At 33.5% G+C, this 26,396-nt stretch overlaps 1 protein-coding gene across 1 annotated transcript in view; it reads left to right on the top strand.

Annotated features, from left to right (window-relative positions):
- Nucleotides 1-26,396, top strand: part of LOC109447240 (putative ATP-dependent RNA helicase DDX60) — a 71,221-nt gene that overhangs the window by 6,849 nt on the left and 37,976 nt on the right. Inside the window, exons 5-17 of the mRNA XM_074338294.2 lie at nt 538-660; nt 2,459-2,629; nt 3,766-3,924; nt 5,222-5,363; nt 6,304-6,459; nt 7,519-7,621; nt 13,266-13,381; nt 15,930-16,096; nt 18,462-18,714; nt 20,189-20,352; nt 23,049-23,204; nt 24,111-24,260; nt 25,925-26,044. Coding sequence (XP_074194395.2) covers nt 538-660; nt 2,459-2,629; nt 3,766-3,924; nt 5,222-5,363; nt 6,304-6,459; nt 7,519-7,621; nt 13,266-13,381; nt 15,930-16,096; nt 18,462-18,714; nt 20,189-20,352; nt 23,049-23,204; nt 24,111-24,260; nt 25,925-26,044 — 1,980 coding nt within the window. The remainder of the gene's footprint in view (nt 1-537; nt 661-2,458; nt 2,630-3,765; nt 3,925-5,221; nt 5,364-6,303; nt 6,460-7,518; nt 7,622-13,265; nt 13,382-15,929; nt 16,097-18,461; nt 18,715-20,188; nt 20,353-23,048; nt 23,205-24,110; nt 24,261-25,924; nt 26,045-26,396) is intronic.

Here is a 26,396-nt window from a genome sequence, read left to right as displayed (position 1 = left end):
AATATAAATATGTGTGTATATATATATATAATATATATGTGATGATTTTTGTTTCTATTCTCACTTTTAAAATTAAGATACCTGATAGAGAAAATATTATATTATCTTATTTGTCAGTACTGTTTTGCAACCATTTTGAATAGTTGTATCCATTAAAAATAGATAGCTATAAATACTAAGGCTTGAAAATATCACTTATAATATTCTTTCTTTCTTTTTGAAAATAGGTAACAGATCAGTGTGGGGCAATATAAAACAATTATACTATCACTAAGACCAGTACTTTTTTACTGATTGATTTTATTAGAAATAAATGCATTTTAATTTCTGTTCTTGTATTCTAATAATCTCAGCAGTGAGTAGTTCGAGCAAAAGGAGTGGAAGTCTACTATTTTAACTTGAATTAACTGAGTTTTTGCTTGGTCTGGAGTCAAATGACATACACATTATTTTCTACCTTCTATTTGGTTTAACTAGAAATTTGCAATATATATTTTTATTTGAACCGAAGACTTATTTATATGTTTTGTTTTTTAGCATGAGATACAACTGCAACAGGCTTTGCATGCCTATGTAACAGTATATTACCAAAGGGCACAGAAAGCAGAAATATTTCTGTATGGTCATTTGAAACTAAACTTGGGACACATGCAGAAAGAGGTAACAACACATTTATCTGGAAACTTACCAGCATTTAGGAAATATACTTTTAACGATGTTTTGCTTTTACAAGATAGACATGTCTTTTACCAATATTTACATCCTTATTGATTATATAGATTTGCATCTTTAAAATGTATTCTTTAAGCACTGAGGCAGAAGGAACCTTACTATATTTATTGATCACAGAATCCTAGACATTTTCTACAAAATAAAATCTTTGTATAAAATATACAGTAAAATTGGAGGAAGACAACTGCTGTGATAAAGATCTCAAACTTGTATTTTTAATATCTGGGTGACTACTGTGGTATTTTATTCCTAGAAGTTAGGAAATTTTAAGTATTCTGGAAAGGAAAGCTGTCTATGTAGCTAGTAAATGGAAGGTGAGCAATTGATAAGTCAATGGTATTTTATCCTTCTGGTTACTCCAAACACATTCTCTGATATTGTTTCCCCTTCCATAGATCATTCTTTTTGGAAGACTACGTATTATGTGATGATGTGTTGAAAGTCAAATGACTCTGTAGTCAATATATTTATAAGCAAGATGCTTAGTTTCTCTCATAAACAACAGCCTATTAGACATCTCCCCATGGATTTTTAATAGACATCACAGACTTAACATGGTTAGTTTTAGGACCTTGAGTCCAAACCCTTTGCATTGGACTCTTCCACGTATCAGTTAATGGTATCTCTATCCTTATAGTTGTTCAGGACAAAAACTTGGGAGGTATTTTTAACTTTACTCTTTCCCTCATACCCACATCCCATCCACTAGTAAATCCTGTCACTATGTGTGCTGAACCTGACACCTTCTCACCATTTCCATCACTATGACATTAATTTGAGACTCTATCATCTCTTTCATGGACAGATTTTCAAACGCAGTAGACTAGAATACATGAACCTGCCTATATTTCTGCTTCTGCTCTTGATCTCCTATGATTTACATTCTACTCAGTAATCACAGTTATCTTTTAAAAATGTAAATCTGAGATCATGGTTATCACTTGTCTCAAAATTCTACAAGGCCGTGTTATCACTCTTAGAATAAAATCTCTGCAAACCATACATAAAATGTGGACACTAAACAAGCATTTTAAATGAATGAATAAGGTTCAGTGACTTGTTTACTGAACATCTTAAGCTTTAGGAGAAGCCAAGTTTATTGGCTCAAACTTGATACCCTACCACAGATCGAGAAAACTGTTTTCAGTCTGTATAGGTACCTCCTATTCTTGTCTAGTTAGTTACCTTGCTGAACTTCTCAATTTCTTTCTCCTTTCCAACTTTCTCCAAAGTATGGAAGTTGTAGTGGTGACACTGTTAGTAGCAGTGGTTCATAATTATCTATTTATGAGAAGATGGCTTTGAACATGAGAATGATACACCCTATTTGTCTCAGTGCCTCAGTGGCCAATGAAAGTTGTCTGACTGACAACACTGAAGAATTTACAAGTTAATCATTTAGGGACTTGCAAATGGGGCATGGCTTATCCAGGTTTGTTAAAGAGTATACAGATTAGGGGGAGAAAGAGTTATTAACATTAAAATGGTACTTAGAACCTAGTTAGATATAGCCTTATTTTCATTTTTCATTAAACATTTTCCAACTGTTCTGTTCTTCCCTAGGCATTTATTTTATATTTTTTTCTTTTATTCTTTAAAAGATTAAATTTCAGCATTAACATTTTTAAGGGGAAAAATTAAACTTCTGTTTCTAGGGTTAAATATAATCCGAGCTTTGAGTCTTGTCACTGGCAATCACTAAGTCTTTAAAAATTTTTTATTGCAGGTACATCAAACTTTGTCCTTGCTTCAGAATCTGTGGCCAGAAGGAGCTGATATCAGAAGTGTTGTCTGCTCTATTTCATGCTCTGTGACACTTAAACTCTATAAAAAAATGTTACATGATGCACAAGACTGTGAAAACCTAAACACATGCACAGAAAATCATAACGTACAGGTGGGATTCTTTCAAAAATTAATCATTCAATGTTACTTTTAAAGACGTGGTAATGTTTATGAGTAGTAGCTATAGGTTAACTTCATCACCAAACGGGAAATATGTGATTGTCACATGTTCATTGAACAAACATTGAGGTAAATATATTGATCGTGTTCTTATGAAGGCATGCAACACTCTTTACAAAAGAAGTTAGGAATATCTTTTTTTTTTTTTTTTTCCTGCAGTGATCTCGTCACTTCTCTCTTCCCGGACCAAAAGATAAATATCGATTTCATTCTTGTTCTCAGCTGATTATCACTGCTGCTGAGAATTTCATAGACCAGTATCAGGGAATAGGTGGTAACATCCCACAGGGGACTTAACATTTGTAAAAGCTGATGGAGAATGGTGTTGCTGGCTGTAATCTAGATGAACACGCCATCTACTCTGTTGCCCAGAACCCCTGTTTTCTGTTAGGAATACCAATAATAATGGAGATGTTACTATTAATAGTAGCAGCTAACTTTTGCTAAGTCTTTATTATGTGCCAATGCCAGGTACCTTCTACGTGTTATCATTAATCTTTACAGTCATTATCTGCAGGTAGGCATTCTTATTATTCTCCTTTATAAATGAATAAGAATCAAACAGGTAATTGGTGGCAGAGCTAGGATGTAAACCCAAGTTTGTTTGTTTTTTTGTTTTTGTTTTTGTTTTCCGTGCTAGACAACACTGACTTAGTATACGGGCCATATCTTCTACTAAGCCATGGTCTTCCACCTAAGAACAGGTGTGATAATAAGAAACATTATTAACCTTCTTGTATTTCTGCTTTGGGATTGTAAATAAGTAGATACTAGACATGCTTCCAAATAGGTGACCATCCTCCACATTTAAAAAAATGAAAGTATTAGGTATAGTAAATGTTGGAGCTCTATTTATTTTGAAAAGTCTTCTAATCAAACTCACTAGTTATACTGTTTAGAAAAATAAATCACATACTTATTAACATTTTTCTTAAAATAATTGAGCAGAAATGCATCTATCATAGGGAGAAATTATGTGTAAGATGCTTTAAGATGCTGTTATTGCATATCTGAATTTTTACATTGCCTGTGTGTAGGTTGATACTTTTTAAATTCATATTTTTCTAGGACTTGAAGAACCCACCCACACTAAATGAAGCAGCAGATCTTTGCAGAATGTATTGCCTTAGTGTGATTTTCCTTCAATATCTACCCCTGTTTCAAAGAGCTAAGAGTAGAATTATTACTTATATTTGGGACAGAACACTTCCACCATTTCTAAGAATGGTAGGTTAACTGCATGGAGATTCATAAATACTGTAAATTCAATAAGGCTAAAGTTAGAAGGCAGAATATTTTGCTTTTTTTGATATTGCTTTTTTTCCCCCCTGTATGTATCTTAAAAATTGCCAGCAGCAAACAATGCATGTTTCTAGGAAAAATAGTCCTGTCATATATAGGGGTACTTAAGAAGAAAAGAACTTCAACTACATATAAAATGATCCATATGCTGAAGAATTCCAAATAGTTAATTTATTTAAAGAAACAACCCTTTATACACACACATACACACACACACACACACACACACACACGCATATATATGTAATGAATAGTGTACGTCAATTACATGTTTACACTTTATTATTAATTAAATCAGAACAATAAATGTAAAAGTTGTTTGTCAACTATTGAGAAACTTTAAAAATCTTAGTTTTCATATTTAACATAGTGCTTCATAGTTATATATTTTTGTATGATGTATTGCAGTCTTATTTTGGATTAACGTTTTAGTTCAAGAAAAAAGGTGCGTTTTTGAGCAAATTTAACCAGAGAATATTATAGTATAATCTTTTTTATTACATCTTAAGTCTGCTAAGAGTAGAATCATTCCCATTAACTTTAGCGCAGTATGAACTAAAGGGATGCTAAGTTACATAAAACTGTGAGAAACCCACATAATATAATAAAGGATAGTTGTATGGTTATAAAACTGTATTGTTGATTTTATTACTTAGTTGTGTCAGCACCATGCTATTATATTACACGTATGCATTCAGGTGACATTTTCATTGTATATTTAAGAAATCCCATCTGGTATGTGATTGTGTTTTATTTAGAACCTATCTCTTTAAATGATGCCATCAGCAACTTTTAATTGAAAGTCTATAACAATAACAATGAAATACCCACTACTTTTCTATAATGACTATATATTGTTTTGCGTCAATGAAGGAGTATTTCTTGTGCTCGTGATTGTGATGAGTTCCAAAGAATCATCTCATTTCAGACCTGCAAGTTACCTTGGAAGGTTTCGATTAGTCATGTTATCTTACAGTTGGAAAAAAATGAAGCATGAAGATAAGCCATTTGTATACAGTCATATATTTTGTCAATGTCAGGAAAGTAGCATTGCATTTTGATATTTACTCTAGTTCCTTTTTCTTAGTTAAGCATAGATCCTGTTGAGAGAAGCTTGAGGAAGATCTGAACATTCTGGGAAGATTTTATATCATTAGAACATGCCCCCCACCCTCTCTCTCTCTCGCTCTCTCTCTCTCTCTCTCTCTCTTATTTTTTCCAGCTAAACAGATGTCAAGTTTTCATCCTAAAACAATTAAAGGCTAAAAATAATTGGAATGTGAATTTCACTGGCCTGCCTGACTTAACTGATAATAGTTTATGGAAAAATATTGCTTATTATTATGAAATTGAATATAGTAGAGGTATGTTTTAAATAATTGTATAATTAAGTCTTTTATTCATGTTTTTTGGTGGGTGTGTGAGTATTGTATCTTACAAATAATGGCAAAGGGCTATTCGTTAATTAACAACAATTCAATAGGAAGCTTTCTTTGCAGAGATTTTCTATGGAAAGTCTGCATTTTCACAAAAAGTAAATGCTTCCATTGAGGATCTTGCAATATACATATATATATACATATATATATACATATATATATATATATATATATATATATATATATACACACACACACACACACACACACACACACATATATGTGTATATATACTTTTTCTCCCCCTAAAGCTATGAGACAATATCAGCTTTTTTTGGGGGAAAGGGGAGTTTAAATGGTAGGACTTTAGGAGCTACCCCTAGAATACTATGATAAGCGTTACCATTTATTGTATATCTTTCATATATCAGATAATTTGTATATATTATAAAATGACATCATAGCTTTGCTGCTGATTGTTTTGGACAAGGTGTTGTTCCCGTGAAAACTGAAAAGAAAAGTCAGGTTGGAGTATTATGAGAAGAAGGAAGATGCACAGTGTAGAAACCCTGCCCCACTTCTCCAACATGACCTCCAGAACTCCTGATATTGGCTCCTGAGTCCTTCACCTATCACATTGGAGCCATGGCTTGACTTCTCATTGACCCATCTGGTTTTGTTTCCTTAGTGACAGAAAATTACAGCAACACCAGTAACAGTTCAAAGATACTTTTACTTTTTTATAACATTAGTTACAACATGAAAAATATGCCAGAACCTATTCTGTTTTCTTTTAAGCGTTCAAGATGAGATGCTCACTGACATAAGCTTATGAAATAATTCATATACTCGTAAAATATAAAATATGGTGACTACCACTCAGACTTTCATTATTGATTTTAATTTGTTTTCTTCTTCTACGTAGGGCTAAATTTGGGATTGGGTGACACTTTGATGCAGGAATATCAGAAGTTGTGGAACACGGTCTTAACATTATCAGAGGATAATGATCTTGGAGGACCCATGCCCATGAGGACAACGTCCAGGCTGTTTCTTACACAGAAAAAAACATCTCCTAGAGGTGCTGACAATTTTTTAAAGCTGATCTCATCCAGGATAAAAAGAGATTAGCAATACAATCTGTGTTTAAAAATAAATGTGACCTTTTAAAGAGTTGTCTTTTTACAGGGTTAGTCCTGCTCTTAGCTCCATGCCTATACACCTTCTTTGTCTTCCCGTTGCTTTGTTTCTTTGCTTATTTATTTCTCTATCTATTTATTTCTTGTGAGAAATGAGAAAGTGAACTAACGTTTATTAAATACCCATTCCGCCACATATTGTGCTTTGCCCTTCACATGAATTTTCTTATTTGGCTTTCAAAACAGCCATACTTCTGGTATTATTATTAATCTCATTTTATAGATAAGATCTTGAGAAGGTGTCATACATACACAGTGAATTCATTGTAGAAGATTTGAATCCATTTCTGTCTGTCTTCATAGTCAGGAACAGAGGGCATTTTGTAATAATATCTTTACTATATTTTCTACAAAAAGTGTAAGTTTTGTTAAAGTTCATATGGAGAAGCCAGCTTGTATTTAAGTGGATCTCTGAGGATGGTGATTGACAGATAAGACCAGCCTATTTATGTGGAAAATGTTTATTTGGGACTGAATGAAATATATAAAACTTCTTTTAAGTTTCAACTAAGCAAAGAAACAGATGTTATTTTATTACTATTTCATTTTATTAATGTTGATGATTAAATTTAGAAAATTTTTATAAACAATTTCCTTTGGTCTATGGAAAGAGACATATTTTTTACTGTGGTTCAGAATAAATTCTTGTCTTTTCTAGATTGCATAGTGATTTCATGACAATTTCTCCAAGGCCTTCAACTTCAATTGAAATGAAATTTTATATTAGTTAATTCTATATATATTTACATTTGTGACTTAATAGATGTAATATTAATTTGATTGAAACATCCTGATTTACAATAATTCTATTGATGCATTTTTTATTTTGCAATAAACATTGAAAATGTTTTAGCTTTCCTATTCCAGAAACATTTGCATCACAATGGGAAATTATTAGAGTTTTGTGTTCAAATATTAATTGTATTCCTGAAAACTACCAGGATCAAATCAAGAAATTCATCAATTGGGACTCATTCCTCTGAAAGCTGAGATTATAGACGATTATGCTGGAGACATTTTGTCAGAAGTACCTTTTCTAAGCAGGTATTTATAGAAAAACTTTGCATGTTTGTGATATCTATATTTCTATATCACTGGATATAGTGAACTGGAATTATTGTTTTATATATTGTATATATGTGATTAAAATTTTACATTGGAAGATACATTTTAATGAGAAGTTTATTGAATTTTGCTTTCATATGTGATTGATTATCATAATTCAAAAAACACATATATTTTTCTTAAAAAACTTGCCTTCATTTCTCACATATAGAGAGATCTCCTTTACCTTTTTCTCTGTAATAGGTATGACTAGTTAAAGGTATAAATAAAGGAGTGGGTGGCCGAGGTATGGTAGTAGCCAAGATATAGAAATTAAAGACTAGATGTGAAATTAATCACCAATGTGAATTTTGAAATCATCAAGAAGGATGAGAGAAGAACACAGTAAGGAGAAAGACAGTAAGCTAGGTGTATATCTTACTGTGAAAAGAAACAGAACAACAGGTGGATAACTCTCTCAACCTGGAAGAATTGTTGGAATTGACACGAGAGTAAGGCTGCATGGAAGATACTTACACTAAAATTTAGTTATTGTTTATCTGAAATTCAAGTTTGTCTGTGTGTCCTACATTTTTATTTGCTAAATCTATCAATATTATATCAAATATATATATTTCAATGGAATAGAAAAGGAAAAAGATGTCATAAAGCAGCAAAGAGGAGCAAGGAGAGTATTCAGTTGCCTCTAGGTCCAATAGTAAGAGGATTATTGAAAGAAAAATAAATAGCCAAACTTGAAGAGGAAGCAATGGAAGCAGAAAAGTTTCTCAGGGAAGAGTCAGGTTTTAGTCAGAGAAACTTGAGTGAAGCGTTTTCAAAGAATTTATGGATAGAGGCAATTGCTGATGACAGTCTCTAAGTTCTAGAATTTGTAGTGAAAGGGTTTAGTGGGGTTATAGAAGTAGATTCATAGGAAGATTATGGTCTAGTAATGATGTATGGTGACCTTATCAGTGTAGACTTTGGGGGAAGAATGAGATAGATGGAGATATCTGGCCTGATGGAACTAGTTCTGAAGGTGGTTTAAGTAGTCCAAATATTAATTATCATTGTAGGGATGTGTATTTTAGACAGTTAATGGTGGTGAGACAAGAAATGCTGGAATGTGTATGATGGGGAAATTGTAGACATTGATGGTCTCACCAGGAGACTAGAGCATTTGGAAGTAAAGTCAATCTGACCAATTGCATATATGGTAGACATAACAAACAAATCTCTGAAAATAACAAATTATTTTGCAAATGTTATATATTTTAAAAATATGTATATATTTTTTAAAAAGAAGTCCATCCCGACATGACATCATTCAATAAACTAAATTACAAATGGATAGAAATCTAAATGTAAAAGACAACAGTGGAATAAAATAGGAAAATATCTTTATGATTCCAGGGTACAGGTATCAGAACTTTCAAATACATTACAAGACGTAAGTTATTAAGAAAAAAGTGATACATTTGACAATATTAAAATTAAATACTGTAATACAAAAATTTTGGAGATGTTTAAAATGTATGTTACTAGCATAGGTAGGATTAATATCAAGGATTTAGTATAGAGAATTCCTACCATTCATAAAAAAATTATGAATGAGACAAAAGAAAAGGGAGAAAAGAATAGGAGCAGTTAATTAATAGACAGGGAAGTGTGGTAATAGCCAATGAAACTTTAAAAAGATGTTCAACTTCATTGTTAATGAAATAAACATTAAAATTAGTCATTATTCAATTAGTCATTATTCAACACTTTCCATTTTAGGAAAAATTGATAAGACTAAGTGATGCCAAATGTGCATGGCAATGGAAGCTAGCTAGAGACGCAATGGAAACGTTCAAACATTGCTAGTGGGATAGAACCTAGTAAAACCTAATCAAGTTCAAGATGTGTGTGTTCTACAACCTGCAATTTAACTAGAGAAACTCTCCTATATTTAAGTAAGGGAAAACTGCATTAATGACCATTGCAATATTGTTTGTGCAGAAGTAGGAGAATAAAAATTACATTGTGGAAATTAATACAATGCAATACTCCACAATGAAAATAAATAACTACACAAACACACACATCAACATGCATAAATCTCAAAACCATGCAGTTAATGCAACACCGTAAGGTAGAGAATGGTTTATCTATCATGATATCATTTATGTGCAGTCTATTTAGTAATAGTGTATAAAGTTGCATGGGACAAGGGGACAGTTACTTTTTGGAAGAGAGAAGAATGGGATTTCTTAGTAGCATCTATGAGGCTTAAAATATATCTGCAATGCTTTATTTCTTTAAGATAAATAAGATCTGAAGGAAAACTGGAAAATCATTAATAATTTAACAAAGTGAGTGGTCATTCCTTTGGTCATCCAGTATCACAAATTTAAATAGCAACTTTTTGCTAGCACGTATTGAATTCATATCTCCAGCCTTTTTTTTTTTTTTTACTATGAAATCCCCAAATAGTATCTTGACTCAATCCTCTGAACTCCTGACTCTAATTCTATTAATTGGATGTCTGATTCCAAACTCAATTTGTAAGTACCAAACTCCTGATCTTCTAGAAGGAAGCTCATTTTCCCCTCAGCATCCCTGTCTCCATATTCCCCTTTCTTTCAGTTTCTCAGGGCAGAATGCTAGGAATCATGCTTGACTTCTCTTTATAGTTCTCATATCACATGCAGTCTCTCAGTCTAACCCATTTATCTTCCCCCCAAATATATGGAGAGAATTTTCTTTTCTTGCTTCTGCCAACCCTACGTACCCTGGACAATATGCAATGATCTCTCCATTATTGCAGTAGCCCCCTAATTGGTCTCCTACTTCTGCCTTTGCCTCATTCCCTGTGTTAGCACAGCAGCCAGATTATTTCTTTCCTCTGCTCAAAACCTTCCCGGGAGTTTCAACTCACGCAGGTAAAAAGGGCTACAGAGCTCTACTGCTCTCTGTCCTTGAACCTACTCTCCCTGACCTGTTGACTTTATTTTCTACTTAATCTCGCCCAAATTCTCTTGCTTTGTCCATTCTGGCCTCCTTACTGTTCTTTCCCCCCCCCAGCCTAATTGCCATATAATTGACATATAACATTGTGTAAGTTTTCGATGTAAAGTGTGATGATCTGGTACGCAAATGTAATGAAAATGATCACCTCAATAAGGTTAATTAACCCATTCATCACGTCCCTTAATTGGCCTTTTTAGTGGTGAGAACATTTACCGTGTTTCCATGAATATAAGACCTAGCCGGACCGTCAGCTCTAATGCGTCTTTTGAAGGAAAAATTAATATAAGACCTGGTCTTATTTTACTATGATATAAGACCGGGTCTCTAATATAATATAGTATATATATAATATAATACCAGGTCTTATATATAATATAACATATAATATAATATAACATAATATCGGGTCTTATATTAATTTTTGCTCCAAAAGATGCATTAGAGCTGATTGTCCGGCTAGGTCTTATTTTCGGGGAAACATGGTAAGATCTACTCTCTTAGCAGTTTACAAGAATACAATACAGTATTGTTAACTAAAGTCACCACGTTGTACATTTCATCCCCAGAACTTATCCCTCTTATAAATAGAAGTTTGTATCCTTTGACCCACATCTACCCATTTTTTCCCATCCCTAGCCCTTGGCAGTCACCATTCTATGCTCTGTTTCTAAGAGCTTGGGTTTGTTTGTTTTTTCCCGTTTTTTTTTTTTTTTTTTTTTTTGGTTCCTCTTGTAGGAGAGATCATATTGTATACATCTTTCTTTGACTTAATTCACTTAGCATAATGCACTCTAGGTCTATCCATGTTTTCTCAAATGGCAGAATTTCCTTCTTTTAATGGCTGAGTAATATTTCATTGTGTCTATCTATCACATTTTTATCCATTCATCTGTTAATGAATACCTAGATTGTTTCCATATCTTGATATTGTATTTCTTGAACATAGCAGTTGCTCTCCCACCTTACTACCTTTCTATTTGCTGCTATTCTATTTGCTCAAAATGTTTTGACTCAGACAACCCTTAACCCATTGCTTCTCAGCAAGGTTTTTCTTCACCATTCCTCTTAAAGTCACAGCATCTCCTCCTCCCAGAACTCACTGTCTCCCTGCTTTATTTTTCTCCTTCCTGCTTTTCACCATCTGCCATAGTGTTATACAGTCATGCACTGCATGATGTGTTAGTCAATGATGACTACATATATGACAGTGGTCCCATAAGATTATAATGGATTATAGGCAAAAAGTTTGTTTGTGATGTTTAAAGAAGAAGCTGGACCCAACTATGTTGTTGAATTTACTAGTAACATTGAGTGGTTTAAACAGACAAGCAGACTCAATATGCTGTCCATCCATCCTTCATTTCTCTGCCTGCCCAGGGCTGTGGCCCTGGGTTGGCAAGGGAGTGAGAAGAGTGGGCTGGGAAGGAGGGGAGCCAGGAGCCTACCCTCTGTGCTGCGCCCACCCACGCCCCCCCGCCCACCGCCACACACACACACACACACACACACACACACACACACACACACACACTTGTGCACACAGTCATTTCGCTTTTTTCTTTTTATCTCTTTCCTCCCAGTCCCTTTCTGCTCTCTCTTTCTCCCTCTCCCTCTCCTTTTTATTATTTCTCTTCTCGAATTTTATCTCTCTGGGTCTCTTTTGATCTCTGCTTTGCCTTTCTCTCCCGTTTTTCCTCCCCTCTCCTTCCCTCCTCCTGACATCTACTCTCCCTCTGAAGTCACCTCCCTCCAGAGTCCCCACACCTGGCCATGCAACGTATGGGGGTGTGCACACACATGTTATCTTTTCTATAGCATTTTTGCTGTACCTTTTCTATGTTTAGATATGTTTAGATACACAAGTACCATTGTGATATAATCCCCTGCAGTTTTCAGTACAGTAACATGCTGGACAGGTTTGTAGCATAGGAACAAGCTATACTATTTAGGTTTGTGTAAGTACATTCCATCCACAATGTTTGCACACGGAGGAAATTGACTAAAACATTTCTCAGAATGTATCTGATCGTTAAGCAACACATGACTGTATTTTGCATTTATGTTTCTTTGTTGTTTGTAACCCTCTGTCATTATATAAACTCCACAAAGACAGTTTTTAAGTCTGTTTTGTTCATTGACATAGTCTCAGTATCTAGAGACTATGTACCTGGCATATAACAGGCACTCGATGAATATCTTGGAATTGAATGAATAGTCAGTTCATGGGTGTCATTTATTCTTTAATTATTCTCTGTGCTTGACATTTTTTTAAAAGTATGCACACATACATACAAACAAACAAGCTAAAATAATCCGGAAAGGTTTCTCAACTTTAGAAATATCATCTTTTATAGGTAAAACTATATACACTTCATTATTATTTGGTAACTAATTCAATCCCCCATACAAATAAATTCTTAATATGTATGTTTTATTTCTATGGAGATGACTGTTCTACTGATATTCTTGCCCACTTGACTATTTCTTCTTGAGATAAATTGTGTTTTACAACAGGTTTTGCTAGTTTATCGTTGTAAAATTAAGGGTAGAGACCCATTAAATAAGTTCAGGGCCTATAATAGAAACAAAAAAAAATTATAGGTGTGTTATAATATTTTTTATTTTTTCCCAGTGATGATCCAGCTGTCACATCTCTTAGTAAGAAGAAAGAATTTGATGAACTCATACACTGGCACTCTTATAGACCTCTCAGTGATGATTTTGAACGAACTAGGTGCAACAGTAATTGTAAGTACAATTAATATCTAGTAAACGGTTTCAACTTTCTTGTATATTAAAGAATTGTAGTATATGTATAAGAAAAAAAAACTCATCTGTGATTAACGAAATCTAATTTATGGTCTTCTCCTTCTCTCTCTCAGGCTACCACACACATTTCCAACACTTTTCACATCAAAACCAGGAAGAAGCTAGTTTCTATAGTATGAAAAATGAGATTCCAATCTATTGGGGAGAAAATCTATTTTATTGAGACAGGATCCTTTTAAAATGTTCCTTAGTTTGCTACAACAAATTGCTTTACATGTTGTTATTTAAGTTCCTTTAGCTCTTGGTTCTTCTCAATTAAAAATTCCTATTGTATTATCTTATGAGACCCAATGCCTTCATTGATCACATTATATTTTCATTATTTGCCCAAATTACTAATTATGTTAATTACTTGCTCTAAAACATTGTTTAGTAATTATATTAATTAAGTGAAATACATATTAAATATTCAAATAATCTAATAATTGTTTTGGCGGTGATATTTTATGGGCCTCTATAGTTTGCTAATCTTTCTTTCTTGTTGGATTTAAAACCTGTACAGGAAAATCAGTATAGGAAAAATTAAAAATCAGTTGCACAAAATTAGGATGCCTTATAGATTGGGAAGTGGCTGCCAGATTGGTATTGCAGATGTCTGGCAGACACATTCAGCGTCTGTCCTATGAATTAAAACCTATTATGTGCCTCGCTTTGTGCTGGACTCCGGGAGTATAGCTGATATATATGTTCCTGTTCTGGTATTGCTCATAGTTTAGCAGGGAAATCAGATGTTAAGCAAACCATTGCAGAGATAATTATTTAAAATTATGGTGAGTACTACAATCAAGTGCAAAGGGTACGAAGAGAGTCAGCTTGAGGGACTGGGGGATTTTCAAGCCAAATCTGAAAGATAAAGATAGTTAGCTTGGTGTGTGTAGTGGTGGGGACTAGTAGGGAAACCCCAGAGAGCCTGGAGTCCAGAGAGTGATGTGAGATGAGTCCAAATCACGGAGGCTTCTGTAGGCTTTCGTGCGGATTTTGAATTATAGAAGAACAGGAAGCCATTGAAATGTTCAAACCACCTGAGTGACATGATCAGATTAACATTTTAAAGGAATCACTCTGAAAAACCAGTGGAGAGATTATTTCTGTTTAGTTTGCTCGTTTATTCTATTCTTTAGATTCCACATATGAGAGCATGTGGTATTTGTCTTTCTCCATCTGACTTATCTCACTTACGTAATATTCTCTAGGTCCATCCATGTCATTGCAACTGGTAAGATTCCATTCTTCTTTATGGCCAAGTAATACTCCAATGTATAAATGTACCACAGTTTCTTAATCCAGTCGTCTACCGATGGACATTTCAGTTGTTTACATGTCTTCGCTGTGTGAATAGCGCTTCACTAAACATAGGGGTGCATATATTTTTTTCAAATTAGCGTTTTGGATTTCTCTGGATAGGTACCTAAGAGTGGAATTGTTGGGTCGCTAGATGGGAGGGTGGGGATGAGGGAGAAGTTGCGGGGATTAGAAAGCACAAATTGGTAGCCACAATGTTGCCATTGGGATACAAAAGTTTGGGGAATATAATCAATAATGTTGTAAAGATTTTGTAGGGTTCCCAATTGACACTTGTCTTATTAGGGAGACCACTACATGGACAGCGTAGATTCCTGACCATTGCACTGTACACCTGAAGCTGAAGCTGAATAATATTAAATGTCAACTACAATTTAATATATGTAGTCACAGGATATGAAGTACAGCATAGGGAATAGAGTCAGTGGAACTATAACAGCTACGTGTATATGATGTCAGTGGGTAGTAGATTGGCGGAGGGGGGTTATCACTTTGTGAGGGGTGTACATGTCTAACCATTACATTGTTTTGTACATCTGAAATGAATAAAAAAGGAAAGAAAATGTAGACTAAAGCTGGCAAAAAAAAAAAAAAAATGGAGAAAGCAGATATGTCTTTTAGTTGTGTCCAGCCTGCAAAATTTAATAACTTGTTTCCAGAGTCCATTCTGTGATATTACCCAGAATTTGATAAAGTTGTTTTAGTTAAATGTTTCTGACCTAATTTGGGGGTAGTTTTCAGAGACTCTGTTTCTAAATCAGATGCTTTTGTGAGTGTCTGTGGGCTTTGTTCCTGACCTTGGACGCAGTACCATCAACAATGCCAAAGAGCTGAGATTTCTCTGATGGCTTTGATATTCTGAAAGAAAAGAAAGACATGAGCTCACTACTGACTTATTCTATGGGGCATACCCATAATGCCTAGTAAATACTAATAAAGTGAAAATACAAATGAGAGACACTGATTTAGATTCATCCATATGAGTTAAATATGGCTCAAATAATTTGAATTTTTATATCTTAATCTCTAACATGTCTGTAAATAGATTACTGCTAGTTTCTAAGGGTCTTTGTCAAAACCTTTTTTCATGAATGTTCTCTAAATGAAACTTTTATTTATGAATAACATTGTTAGCGTATTTTAGTAATTTATTTGTTTCCTACAGTTAAATCCAATGAGGCCAAAAGAAGAAGGGACATACAAAAATTACATCATTTTTATCACATCTTTGGGAAATCTTTGATCGGGAGTAACAGGTCTGTAAGGATTGTAAGAGGAAGAGCTCTGCAACCTCCAGAAAATTCTGCTGTGCAAAAGACCAGAAAACACCAGGTATATTCTTGATCAATCAGGGCTCAGTCATGTGGGGTCCCTACAGCTCTATCTTTACATGTGGGACCTTCATGAACAATATCCAGAATTGTGCACACTGGTAAACTCATGTGTTATTAGAGAAGAAATAACTCCCTTTTCTAAAAAAATTAATAACAGTCAAATCAAGTAGACTCTAAATACTAACCATGAATTACAAAAAATTAAAATACTTGTAAAAGGAAGAAAAATGTAACAAAGAAAACAAAATCCTAATAGGACATTCATGCTGAGTTAAAAACTTTTAGCATTTTAATGCATTTTCTTGTTATCATTTTCCCTTTCATGTTACTAAAGATGTTGTGAAACACATTTTTGTGTCTGTATATAATATGGCATTGTATTATATGTTGAATTATTTTTGAAGTATAAAAAAAGGTAAGAAAAAAGGGGAAAAATAAAAGTTTATACTCACATCCCACAGATAACCACTATCAACATATTGACGTACAATCTTTCAGTCATTTCCACTCATCATTTTTTTCCCCAAAAACCCCTCCATGTACTCTTAACCTATGTTCCCCACCTATCGACATATATAATGGACATTTTTCTGTGTCATTAACTATGCTTTCATAATAGCACATTGTTTCCCAAATTTTAAATAGCTTTGAAAAAAAGATTATAAAGGTTATAAAGATTATAAATATATCTAGTAAATTTAGGTTATCTAGAAAAGTATCCAAAAAAAATCATGAAAATTTTGCCCCACCCCCAAAGTTACTTTTATTAGCTTTCTGGTGACTATCCTTTGAAATATTTCAATCACATATAAATATTTACAAACAAACACAAACAATTTTAAAATTTACATATGGTTTTATTATGCTTCCCTATTAAACAATGTATTTTGAAGAACTTTCTATTTCAATGAGCTAGGAATAAACTTTTCCTTGTAATATTTATATAGTATTCTATAATATGTTTATTTTTCTATTTAATTGTTTATTATGTCTCCATTAGTTTACTATTCTAACTTATGCTATGATAAACAGAATTTTATCTGAATCTTTCTGCCCTTTTATAATTACTTGGAAAAGTCATTGCTGGATCAAAGGCTATGAAAACTTTTAAATGCAAACATTTTAAATATTCATTTTGATACGTATTCTTATTTAAGATGGCTGTTCCAAGTTTTATTTTAATTTTAATATTAATAAAATTAATAATAATATGCTACTGATTTATTGAACTCTTATGTGAAAAGCACTGTGCTAAGTTACAGAGTTAGTGAGTTGTTAACCCAGGATGGACTCTGGAACCTGCCACTTTAACCATTCAGCTGTAATGACTACCACCATGTATGAGAGTGTCTGCTTTTTTTTTCTTTTCCTTTTTTTTAATTCCTATCACGAGAGGTTTTAGTCTCAATGTTTTGAACACCATTGATATGGGTATATTTTCAAAATTTAGACTCCATTTGGGTTTGTTCCCCTATGAATTTCTTTCATGTCCTTTGTGTACTATTGCTAGGGTATTTTTCCTTCTGCTTATTCATTTCAAGAGCTACACATATTTAAAACTTAACATTCTGTGTCATACATGTTGAAAATATTTTGAGTCTTAATTCTCTGTTTTGTTCTTAAGGCAGCTCATTTTTTCTGGATGTTACCCTGTAGACCACTATCTCCATTTACATCTTTTTACCTCTGGTTAGGATGTGCTACTCCCATGAGGAGCTAACATCATTTAACTGGCACTTGGAAGTTCCTAAAATGGTCCATTGTTTTCATGTGGAGGAGACAGATGGTAGAGGAGAGTTAAATAAGCACATACCCTGAGTCCTAGACAAGAAAGTTGTTACAGAGATTGGCTATGGCAGCATTCTCTTTTGCATACAATAATTCAGATATTACAATATTAGACCTGATGACTTTGTACCCCATTTAGACTTACTAGCTTTCTTTTGGACATCACTGGACATGAGTTATATTTGTTTTTCTATACAGCACAGTATGGTACACTCCTGGACAATTTTTGTGATTACATCACAATTTGTCTAATTTTACAAAAGACACATTTCCCAATTGGATATTGTTGTCGTTAGACCCAACCCCATGGGCTTGGAATGCCAGAACACTTGTTTTCTGGATTAAGAAAATAATAACTGAGGAGAGAGAGAAGGGAATGTTGAATTATCATGCTTGTAAAATATAGATGCTTTCATTTAATTATTCAGGACCTGTTAGAGCTTTTTTGATGCACTACTTCAATGTCCTAAATGGTAAACTAATGGCCTAAGGTACTAAATATTTCTTTAAAAATGTATTATTCTGGAAACACTTGTTTTATTGTTGATTATTTTCCTATTTCTTTTTTTTTCCAGAAGACAAATGCAGAAAAATTTATTGAGGAAAATGAAAAGAGACAGCTAGCCAAACTAGAGAAAAGAGAGGAAGAAAGATGGAATAACTTGTCCCTACATATTGAAAAGGAAATTAAAGAAAATCCTAATTCTGGAATAAAAAGACTAGAAGATTTTCTCCAAACATGTTCTGTTAAATCTGTAAAATTTACTGCAGAAATGGTAGGATTGGATGCCTGTTTCAAATTTTGGATGGAATACTGTTTAAAAGCAGGTACATAAACTATTAGTTTCTTGAAATACTAGGTCAGTAAGAACAGAGCAAAATAATTGATAATGACCACATATGCAGAGTCTTCCAGCCTGTATCACTGTATCACTTCCAGAAACTCTTTTTGATGTCTAAAGAGTAAGACGATTTCCTTTTGTTTTATCTACTAACAGCATTATGACTGTTTGTAAATGTGATATGTATTGGCGAAATAGATTTAATTTGGAATTCAATTCAGTAAACAGTTTTTCAAGGTTAGCCATGAGCTGAGTACCTCATTAAGTACCCATGGGGCTTCTGAAAAGTATGTACGGGCCCTACTCTGAGCTCCTTAATGAACAGTCTCTCAAGGGACTTGGGCACATGCTGAACTAACGGCAACATATTGCAATGACCACAACCAAAACTATATACTCATACAATTAGTCCTCATGTAAAGTCATCGATGGGTTCTGCTACTTCAAGTGTATAGTGAACCTAATTTTACCTTAGGCTAATAGGAGTTAAATTCCTATGGCATCTCATCAATGTTATAATGAAATAACATTGAGCAAAATGATGTTACTTGAAGACCTACTGTGTGTGATATATATATATCACATACACACACACACACACACACACACACACACACACACACACACACACACACACATAGGGAGAGAGAGATTCTCACAATTCTCTGATGCAGATTACATTGCCCTGATTCTACATTAAGAAACCGAGGTTCTAGGAGAACAAATTATGTGTCCATCAAATGTCAGTAACAGGGAAAGAACTTTAATATAACTTTCTTACTCCAAAAAATATGCAGACATTAAATAATTAGTAAACTGGGGCACAGCACTGTTTTGGATGTGGGCCAGAGAATGAACATTTGTCATTGGAGGGAAGATAAAAGATATTTATCTCTTGTGTTCACAGAAAAGTAAATATTAAAAGAGTAAAATATGGAATGGCCTTGTTTAAAAAAAAGTCAATTCAGCCTATTCTCCATATTAATCCTTACGATTAATAATAACTGCTGCCATTATTGTATTTTTACATACATTAATTTGTTTAATCTTTATCATAACCATATGAGGCGAGACCTATTATTAGTATCCCCATGATCTGTATAAAGAAAATGAAGCTTAGAGAGGTAACTTTTCAAGTTGTTAAATCAAGCACAGAAAAATTAAATTTGAATTTCAGATAAATAACAATTTTTTAGTATAGGTGCATGTCATGGAATATATATCTCAACCTGGATCTCCTATATTTTTATTTGCTAAAACTGGCAACCCTATTCTAACTCAAGGGCATACTCAACTGCTATGCAATAGTAGTTGCTATGAATCCCTCAATTATTATGAGTGATTCATATGAATATGTTTTTTTTTAATCCTGCAATAAAATTAAGTCAATTTGGGGGGTTTTATTATCAATATCTTACATAACTTAAATTACGCATGCCAATGTTTTTTTTTTCCAACAGAAGCAGAATCCAGAGATATAAGCATAATAATTAACTTGATGAAAAGAATTCATGTAATCTATGAAAAATATTCAGAACTATTACAAAAAACACATCGGCAAAAATTGGCCAAGTATCTAAAATATATTGGATTTGACAACTTGGCACAGTCATTATCGCCTCAGGTAGATGCTATAGAAAATATTATGTGACATTCATGTGTGCAGGTGTATGAAATATTTTGTGGGATGTATTTAGAATTAATGTTTATTAGATTAAGTTAATAATTAGTCATGTATTGTCCTATATAGACACAGATCTAATATTTTTTATGGATGTATGTTTTATTTGTTGTAGAGGTGCTATGGTCTAAATATGTGTGTCCTCCCCCCAAAATACATGTTGAAATTTTAACCTCCAGAGTGATTGTATTTAGAACTAGAGCCTTTGGAAAGTGATTAGGTGATTAGGTAATGAGAGTGGAGCCCTCATGAATGGAATTTGTGCCTTTACAAAAGCCTGGCTCCTCTCTTTGCCATGTGACATTAGAGCAAAAAGATGATCTTGTAAGGGGCCGACTCTTAGCAAACCACCCAGTTTATGGTATTTTTGTTGTAGCAGCCTGAATGGATAAAATATAGGCACTCCCCATTTTACTTAGAATGATTTTTTTTTTTTTTTTTTTTTACCAAAGCCCACAAGGCCCTACATATCTGGTCCTCAATTACCAATCTGTTCCCATTTCTAATCATTCTGTTTGTTGCGTGAACAGGGTTATTTTTCTTGCGTCATAGTATTGCATCAGCTATTTCTTCTATGTGAACGTCTGTTCCCTCTCATGTTAACATGGCTTACTTTTCTGGTTATTAATGTTTTAGTTGACACATCATGTTATCCAAGGAACATTTTGTGGCTGGCTTGAGACCATCCAATATTATGTAGCATTTCCTCCATTCTTCCCTCCCACCCATGAAGTCACTAAAAAATTGATTTCTCTTTCTTAGCAGCATATGCCACTATCTGAATATTTCGGTGTATGTTTTGTCCATTTGTTTATTGTTTGTTTCCCAGAATTAGAATGTAAGTACAATAGAAGCATGGCCTGTTTATGTCTTGTTTCTTGCTGTGTCCATAATGCAGTAATTTTAAAAAGCTGCTCAATAAATGGAAGGAAGGAATAAAGAAAGGAGGGGAGGGTAAAGGGAAGGAAAGAATTTTATAGATTTGAGTGTTGCCTGTAAATTTTGTTGTCTGTTTATCTGGGAGATTTCTGAAGACTTCTGGAAAGAATTAAAATTCACCCTCAGAGAGATTGACCAGATTAACCAAATCAGAGTAACTGGTCAGATAGAGGAAGCATAGTTAGACTTTCATTTCCTCCTGAACTAGTCCTTTCTTTAATGGCTCTATAATGTTCCCAAGTCTTCATACTGTCCTACCCCAAAGATCCAGCCTTTTGCTAGTTTGCCCATTCCTAAAGAATTCTAACATTGCCCATAAATCCTTTCTAGCTGTAGCTTGCTTCCATAATCTCAGGATTTATTACTTTGGAGCACTACTTGGCAATTCTGTAAGCCCCAATGGAGAGCTTGAGGCCAGCTTTCCCAGGTGGCTTTTGTTCTCCCATATTATACTTCACATTCAGCATGGAAACAGCCCTGCATTTTGATTACCCAAGTGCCACAGCTAAAATTCACCTGTCATGTTTAACAAGACTTTTGAAGCTGTGTAGATATAGAAATGAATTACACTGCAGAAAATTATCTCAATGTTGAATATGACATGAGCTTATAGTCCAAATCCAACCACAATACCGATATCTCGTTCGTTGGTTGCTCTATCCTGACCTCATATTGCAAGGGTATATAATATCCAACCAAGGGAGCGCTATGTTTCTTCACTCCTTTGAGGGACCTGAAAAATTGGGAGGAAAGAGTTTTCCTAAAATAAACATACAAGCTCAAAGGAAGCAATTCTTTCTTTCTTTAAACAAACAAACAAGAAAAAACCTAAATGATGGATGGAATTCTAGCTCCCCACTGTTTCCAACTCTAGATCTGGAGTTACTGCTCCTGCTCAGAAATAACATATTTACTTTATTATTGAATGACCAAAAGTATTACAGGTTTTTTTCTTTTTTCTTAAACATGAAAATAAATAGGAAAAAAATATTGGTCATTTAAAAAAGTTAATTATATTTTTGGTAATTTTTAATGGAATTTTTTCCTGCTTCCAGCCATCAATGTTTCAAAATGTGTTTTGTGGTTAATTCTCAACCAGAGCACCACAACATATGAATTTATATTTCCTATGCTTTGTTAATATTATCATAATCAAGTGTTATCAGAACTTCAAGAATAGAGGCCATGTCAAATATGTGAATTTCTTGTAATGGTGAATTCCTTAGTGATAAGAATTATTTACCTATTGGTAGAATTCTTTGAGTAAAATAATTTGTAAGATGATGTGTACTAATTATATAGACCCTTATAAGAATATTTCCTTTACTAAAGAAGCCCTTTCAAGATTGACAAGAGTACCTTAATTGAAACACAATTTTCATTGTGTGTGTGTGTGTGGGGGGGGTGCTTGTTGATTTTAACAATTATAAATATTATGCTGATTTATAATTGAAATATTAATTTTATATTCATTTTACTTATGTTCTACGGAACATGGTACTGACATATAAAATAGTATTTTAAAATTATAATGAAATATAGTATCTATATCTTACCCTCCTTTGTTAACTCTGAACTACCATGAAACATGAAATAATAATCTTGTTGAAACAAAGCAAACTACAACATTATTGATAATAATTTCCTTGCCCAACTTAAAAATCACAAGTATGAAAATCTCATATGTAATATTATTTTAGTTGCAGGAATCAGGTACTAAGAAGGATATTTCTAAATATTCAGTTCACATGGGAGCAGCTCGGTTTCAGTTAACATACATGGGTCCTTACTTATTTCGAGAAGAAAGAAGTGATCCAGATCCCAGGGTGCATCGTTTTATACCAGACACATGGCAGGTATTTACCAAAAAAATCTGTAGTCCGGAAGAATGAAGAAACTTGATGGAAACAGTTGGTTCACATCTCATTGTGTGTGACAAATTTTGGATATGTCAATCATTATAGAATGCAACATAATGACAATGAAAATAAATCATGTTTTGACCTTAAAGGAACACAAAAAAGAGTCAGCTGAAATTATATATATATATATATATTCTTAAATGATAGAGCCTGGATTGAAAACTAGGTTCTCTAACTCCAGTTAGTCTATTCTTAATTTATATATATATATATATATATATATATATATATATATATATATATATATATGGTTTCAAATAAAAATGTAGTACCTGATGTTTAATGATATATATTTGGCAAGAATTTACCATTCTTTGAAAGTAGTGATGCTTTCAGATTGTCCAAATGTTGAACAGCAGAATCATTCATAATTTATCATGATAATGATAAATATATAACCTATTACATATCTTTATATGTTTTGGAATATAACTGCCATTTTCTACACCTTATTCATTTGCTGACACTTAAGTTATAAACAGAAACATGGAAAAATTAAGAACAACAGATTTGGGTAATTTTGATTTCAGTCTGAAGTTCCCCAAGCTAACAAAAAGTACAGAGAGCTGGGCTGCTTGATAACCTGGGCAGACCCCTGGTGATGATGGGTATTTATTAGGGTATTTTTATCCAAGTTTAAGTGAAGAAAGAGAGATGTGAATTGAGTTATTTCCTAATAACAGGAAATGGTGATTCCCTTAAGTACCTGCCATCTTCAACACTATTGTATCTCAGAAGGAACTGTGAATTCTCATTTGCCTTAGATACAGTTGTTGTTAAGTTACAATGTGACACTAAATATGTGTTTTCAAAATGAAATATGATTTTTTTCTTATCTAGAGGGAACTTCTTGATGTTGTGGATAATAATGAATCTGCTGTAATTGTTGCCCCGACATCATCAGGGAAAACCTATGCCTCTTACTACTGCATGGAGAAAATTCTGAGAGAGGGTGATGAAGGGGTGGTTGTGTATGTTTCTCCAACAAAGGTATTGTGTCCATATGACACTCTATGTCTCACCATAATTTTCCTGACCTGTAGTCTGTGCCTTTAACCATAGGGATGTACTACAGTATACAGGCTCCAGCACTGCAGTCACGGATTTGAGGGCTTATGTTCTGTGTGATCATGAGCCTGTTTTTCACCTGTTTTTCTACCTGTAAAAAAAAGATAAAAATGCTTGCATTATACATTAGTCCTCCCTTATGCATGGTTTCACTTTCTGTGGTTTTTGTTACCCATGGTCAACCATGGTCCAAATATGCTAAATGGAAAATTGCAGAAGTAAACAATTCGTATGTGTTCACTAGTGTCCTATTTTGAGTAGGGTTATGAAATCTTCCATTGTCCTGTTGTGTTCCTCCCTGGATGTGAATCATCCCTTTATCCAGTGTATCTGTGCTATTTGCACTCCCCACCCATTGCTCACTTAGCAGTCTTCTCAATTATCAAATCTACTGTCGCAGTGCTTGTGTTCAAATAACTGTATTTTACTTAATGACTCCAAAATGCAAAAGTAGTGATGCTGGCAAATTGGATATGCCAAAGAGAAGCCATAAAGTATTTCACTTGAATGAAATGGTATGTGTGGATAGGAAAAAAAACAACACAAAAACATAGTACTGTATATATATATATGATTTGCTGCTATCTGTGGTTTAAGGCACCCATTGAGAGTTTTATAACATATGCCCCGTGGATAAGGGGGGCTACTTACTTTTATTCTAAACGTTAAGTCATATGATATATGTAAAGCATCCAATATATTGTCTAGGCGTAAACAATGATCAATAAATGGTACCATTCCCCCTTATTTTTTATTCATTTTATTGTTTAAGCCTCTTTAGGTCCAGTACTTATTATTAATAAAAATAATGATTTGACACTTTTGAGAATTTTGCTAAAAAAATCCATTTGATATCTGTGCCAAGGTTAAGAGAGTATGGACAATTTCATGACAGAGAGAGGAAGAGGGAAAAACAGCTGTTCTGTTTTGCTTTCCTCTTGGTTGGATAAATGTTCTGCAAATAAACCCCTGATTATTGCAAGTGCTATAGACTTCTTTCTTTACAGCATCCTGTGTAAAATGAAGTTAAGCGGCTTTTGGCCAAATCAGAATTTTTTTCTCTTTATCTAGAAGGGATTTGGGGTATCCCTCCCTCTCTCTTTCCCTAGGAGACTCCTTAATTGCAATCCTTAAAGATGCACTGAGAAGAAATTCAGATTGCCAGTTTGGGGACGGATCATCTCTATCATATGACCCAGTCCTCTGACTTTACAGATGAGAAAACAGAGGCTTAGTGAAGCTAAGTAATGTGCCTATCATTGGAGAACCAATTACGTTTTTCAATAAAAAATCATCATCTGATTTCACCTGTACAGTATATATCACATTTCTGTGGCACGGATTGTTGTTTACTGTTTCTAGCTAGCCCATTAATAAGCAGTGTCATATGTGATACATTAAGGGCAAGTTTAAAATGGAACCGGTGGGAACCACTTGTGCAAGTAAGTCTTTTATTAAGACTTATATAAAATTGGTACTGCAGTTTCTCGCATGTAAATTTGTTGCAGACGTTAGTTTACTTTAAATACTTTTTTCAGTATTGTCAATAACTACTGAATACCAGGTTATGTCTTTTATGATTTAAGGCTCTTGTGAATCAAGTAGTAGGAACTGTCTACAGTTTATTTACCAAAGCGCTGCCAAAAGGATTAGTGGTGTGTGGAGTTTTTACAAGAGATTACCGTCATGACACCTTGAATTGTCAGGTATGTCACACACACGCACACATAATAAATAACAAGAAATATTAGGGTACTTTGGTAGGCACTTCAAGGTTTTAATGTGAGGATAAATTAAATTCACAATGACACTGATCCATATATTTATACTTGAATGTATTATTTCTATTATTTTATTTTATTTTATTTTATTTTATTTTTTATTTTATTTTAATTTTATTTTATTTTATTTTATTTTATTTTATTTTATATTTTATTTTATTTTATTTTATTTTATTTTATTTTATTATTAACTTTCAAATAATTACCATACTTTGCCATGTATAATGCTCACCAACATTTTTGGCCCAAACTTTCAGGTAAAAGAATCTTTCTTTTT

Source organism: Rhinolophus sinicus, chromosome 15 (genome assembly GCF_057876585.1).
Source record: "Rhinolophus sinicus isolate RSI-liver-muscle chromosome 15, RSI-T2T, whole genome shotgun sequence".
Classification (NCBI taxonomy): Eukaryota; Metazoa; Chordata; class Mammalia; order Chiroptera; family Rhinolophidae; genus Rhinolophus; species Rhinolophus sinicus.
This window is presented reverse-complemented; position numbering and strand designations above follow the sequence as displayed.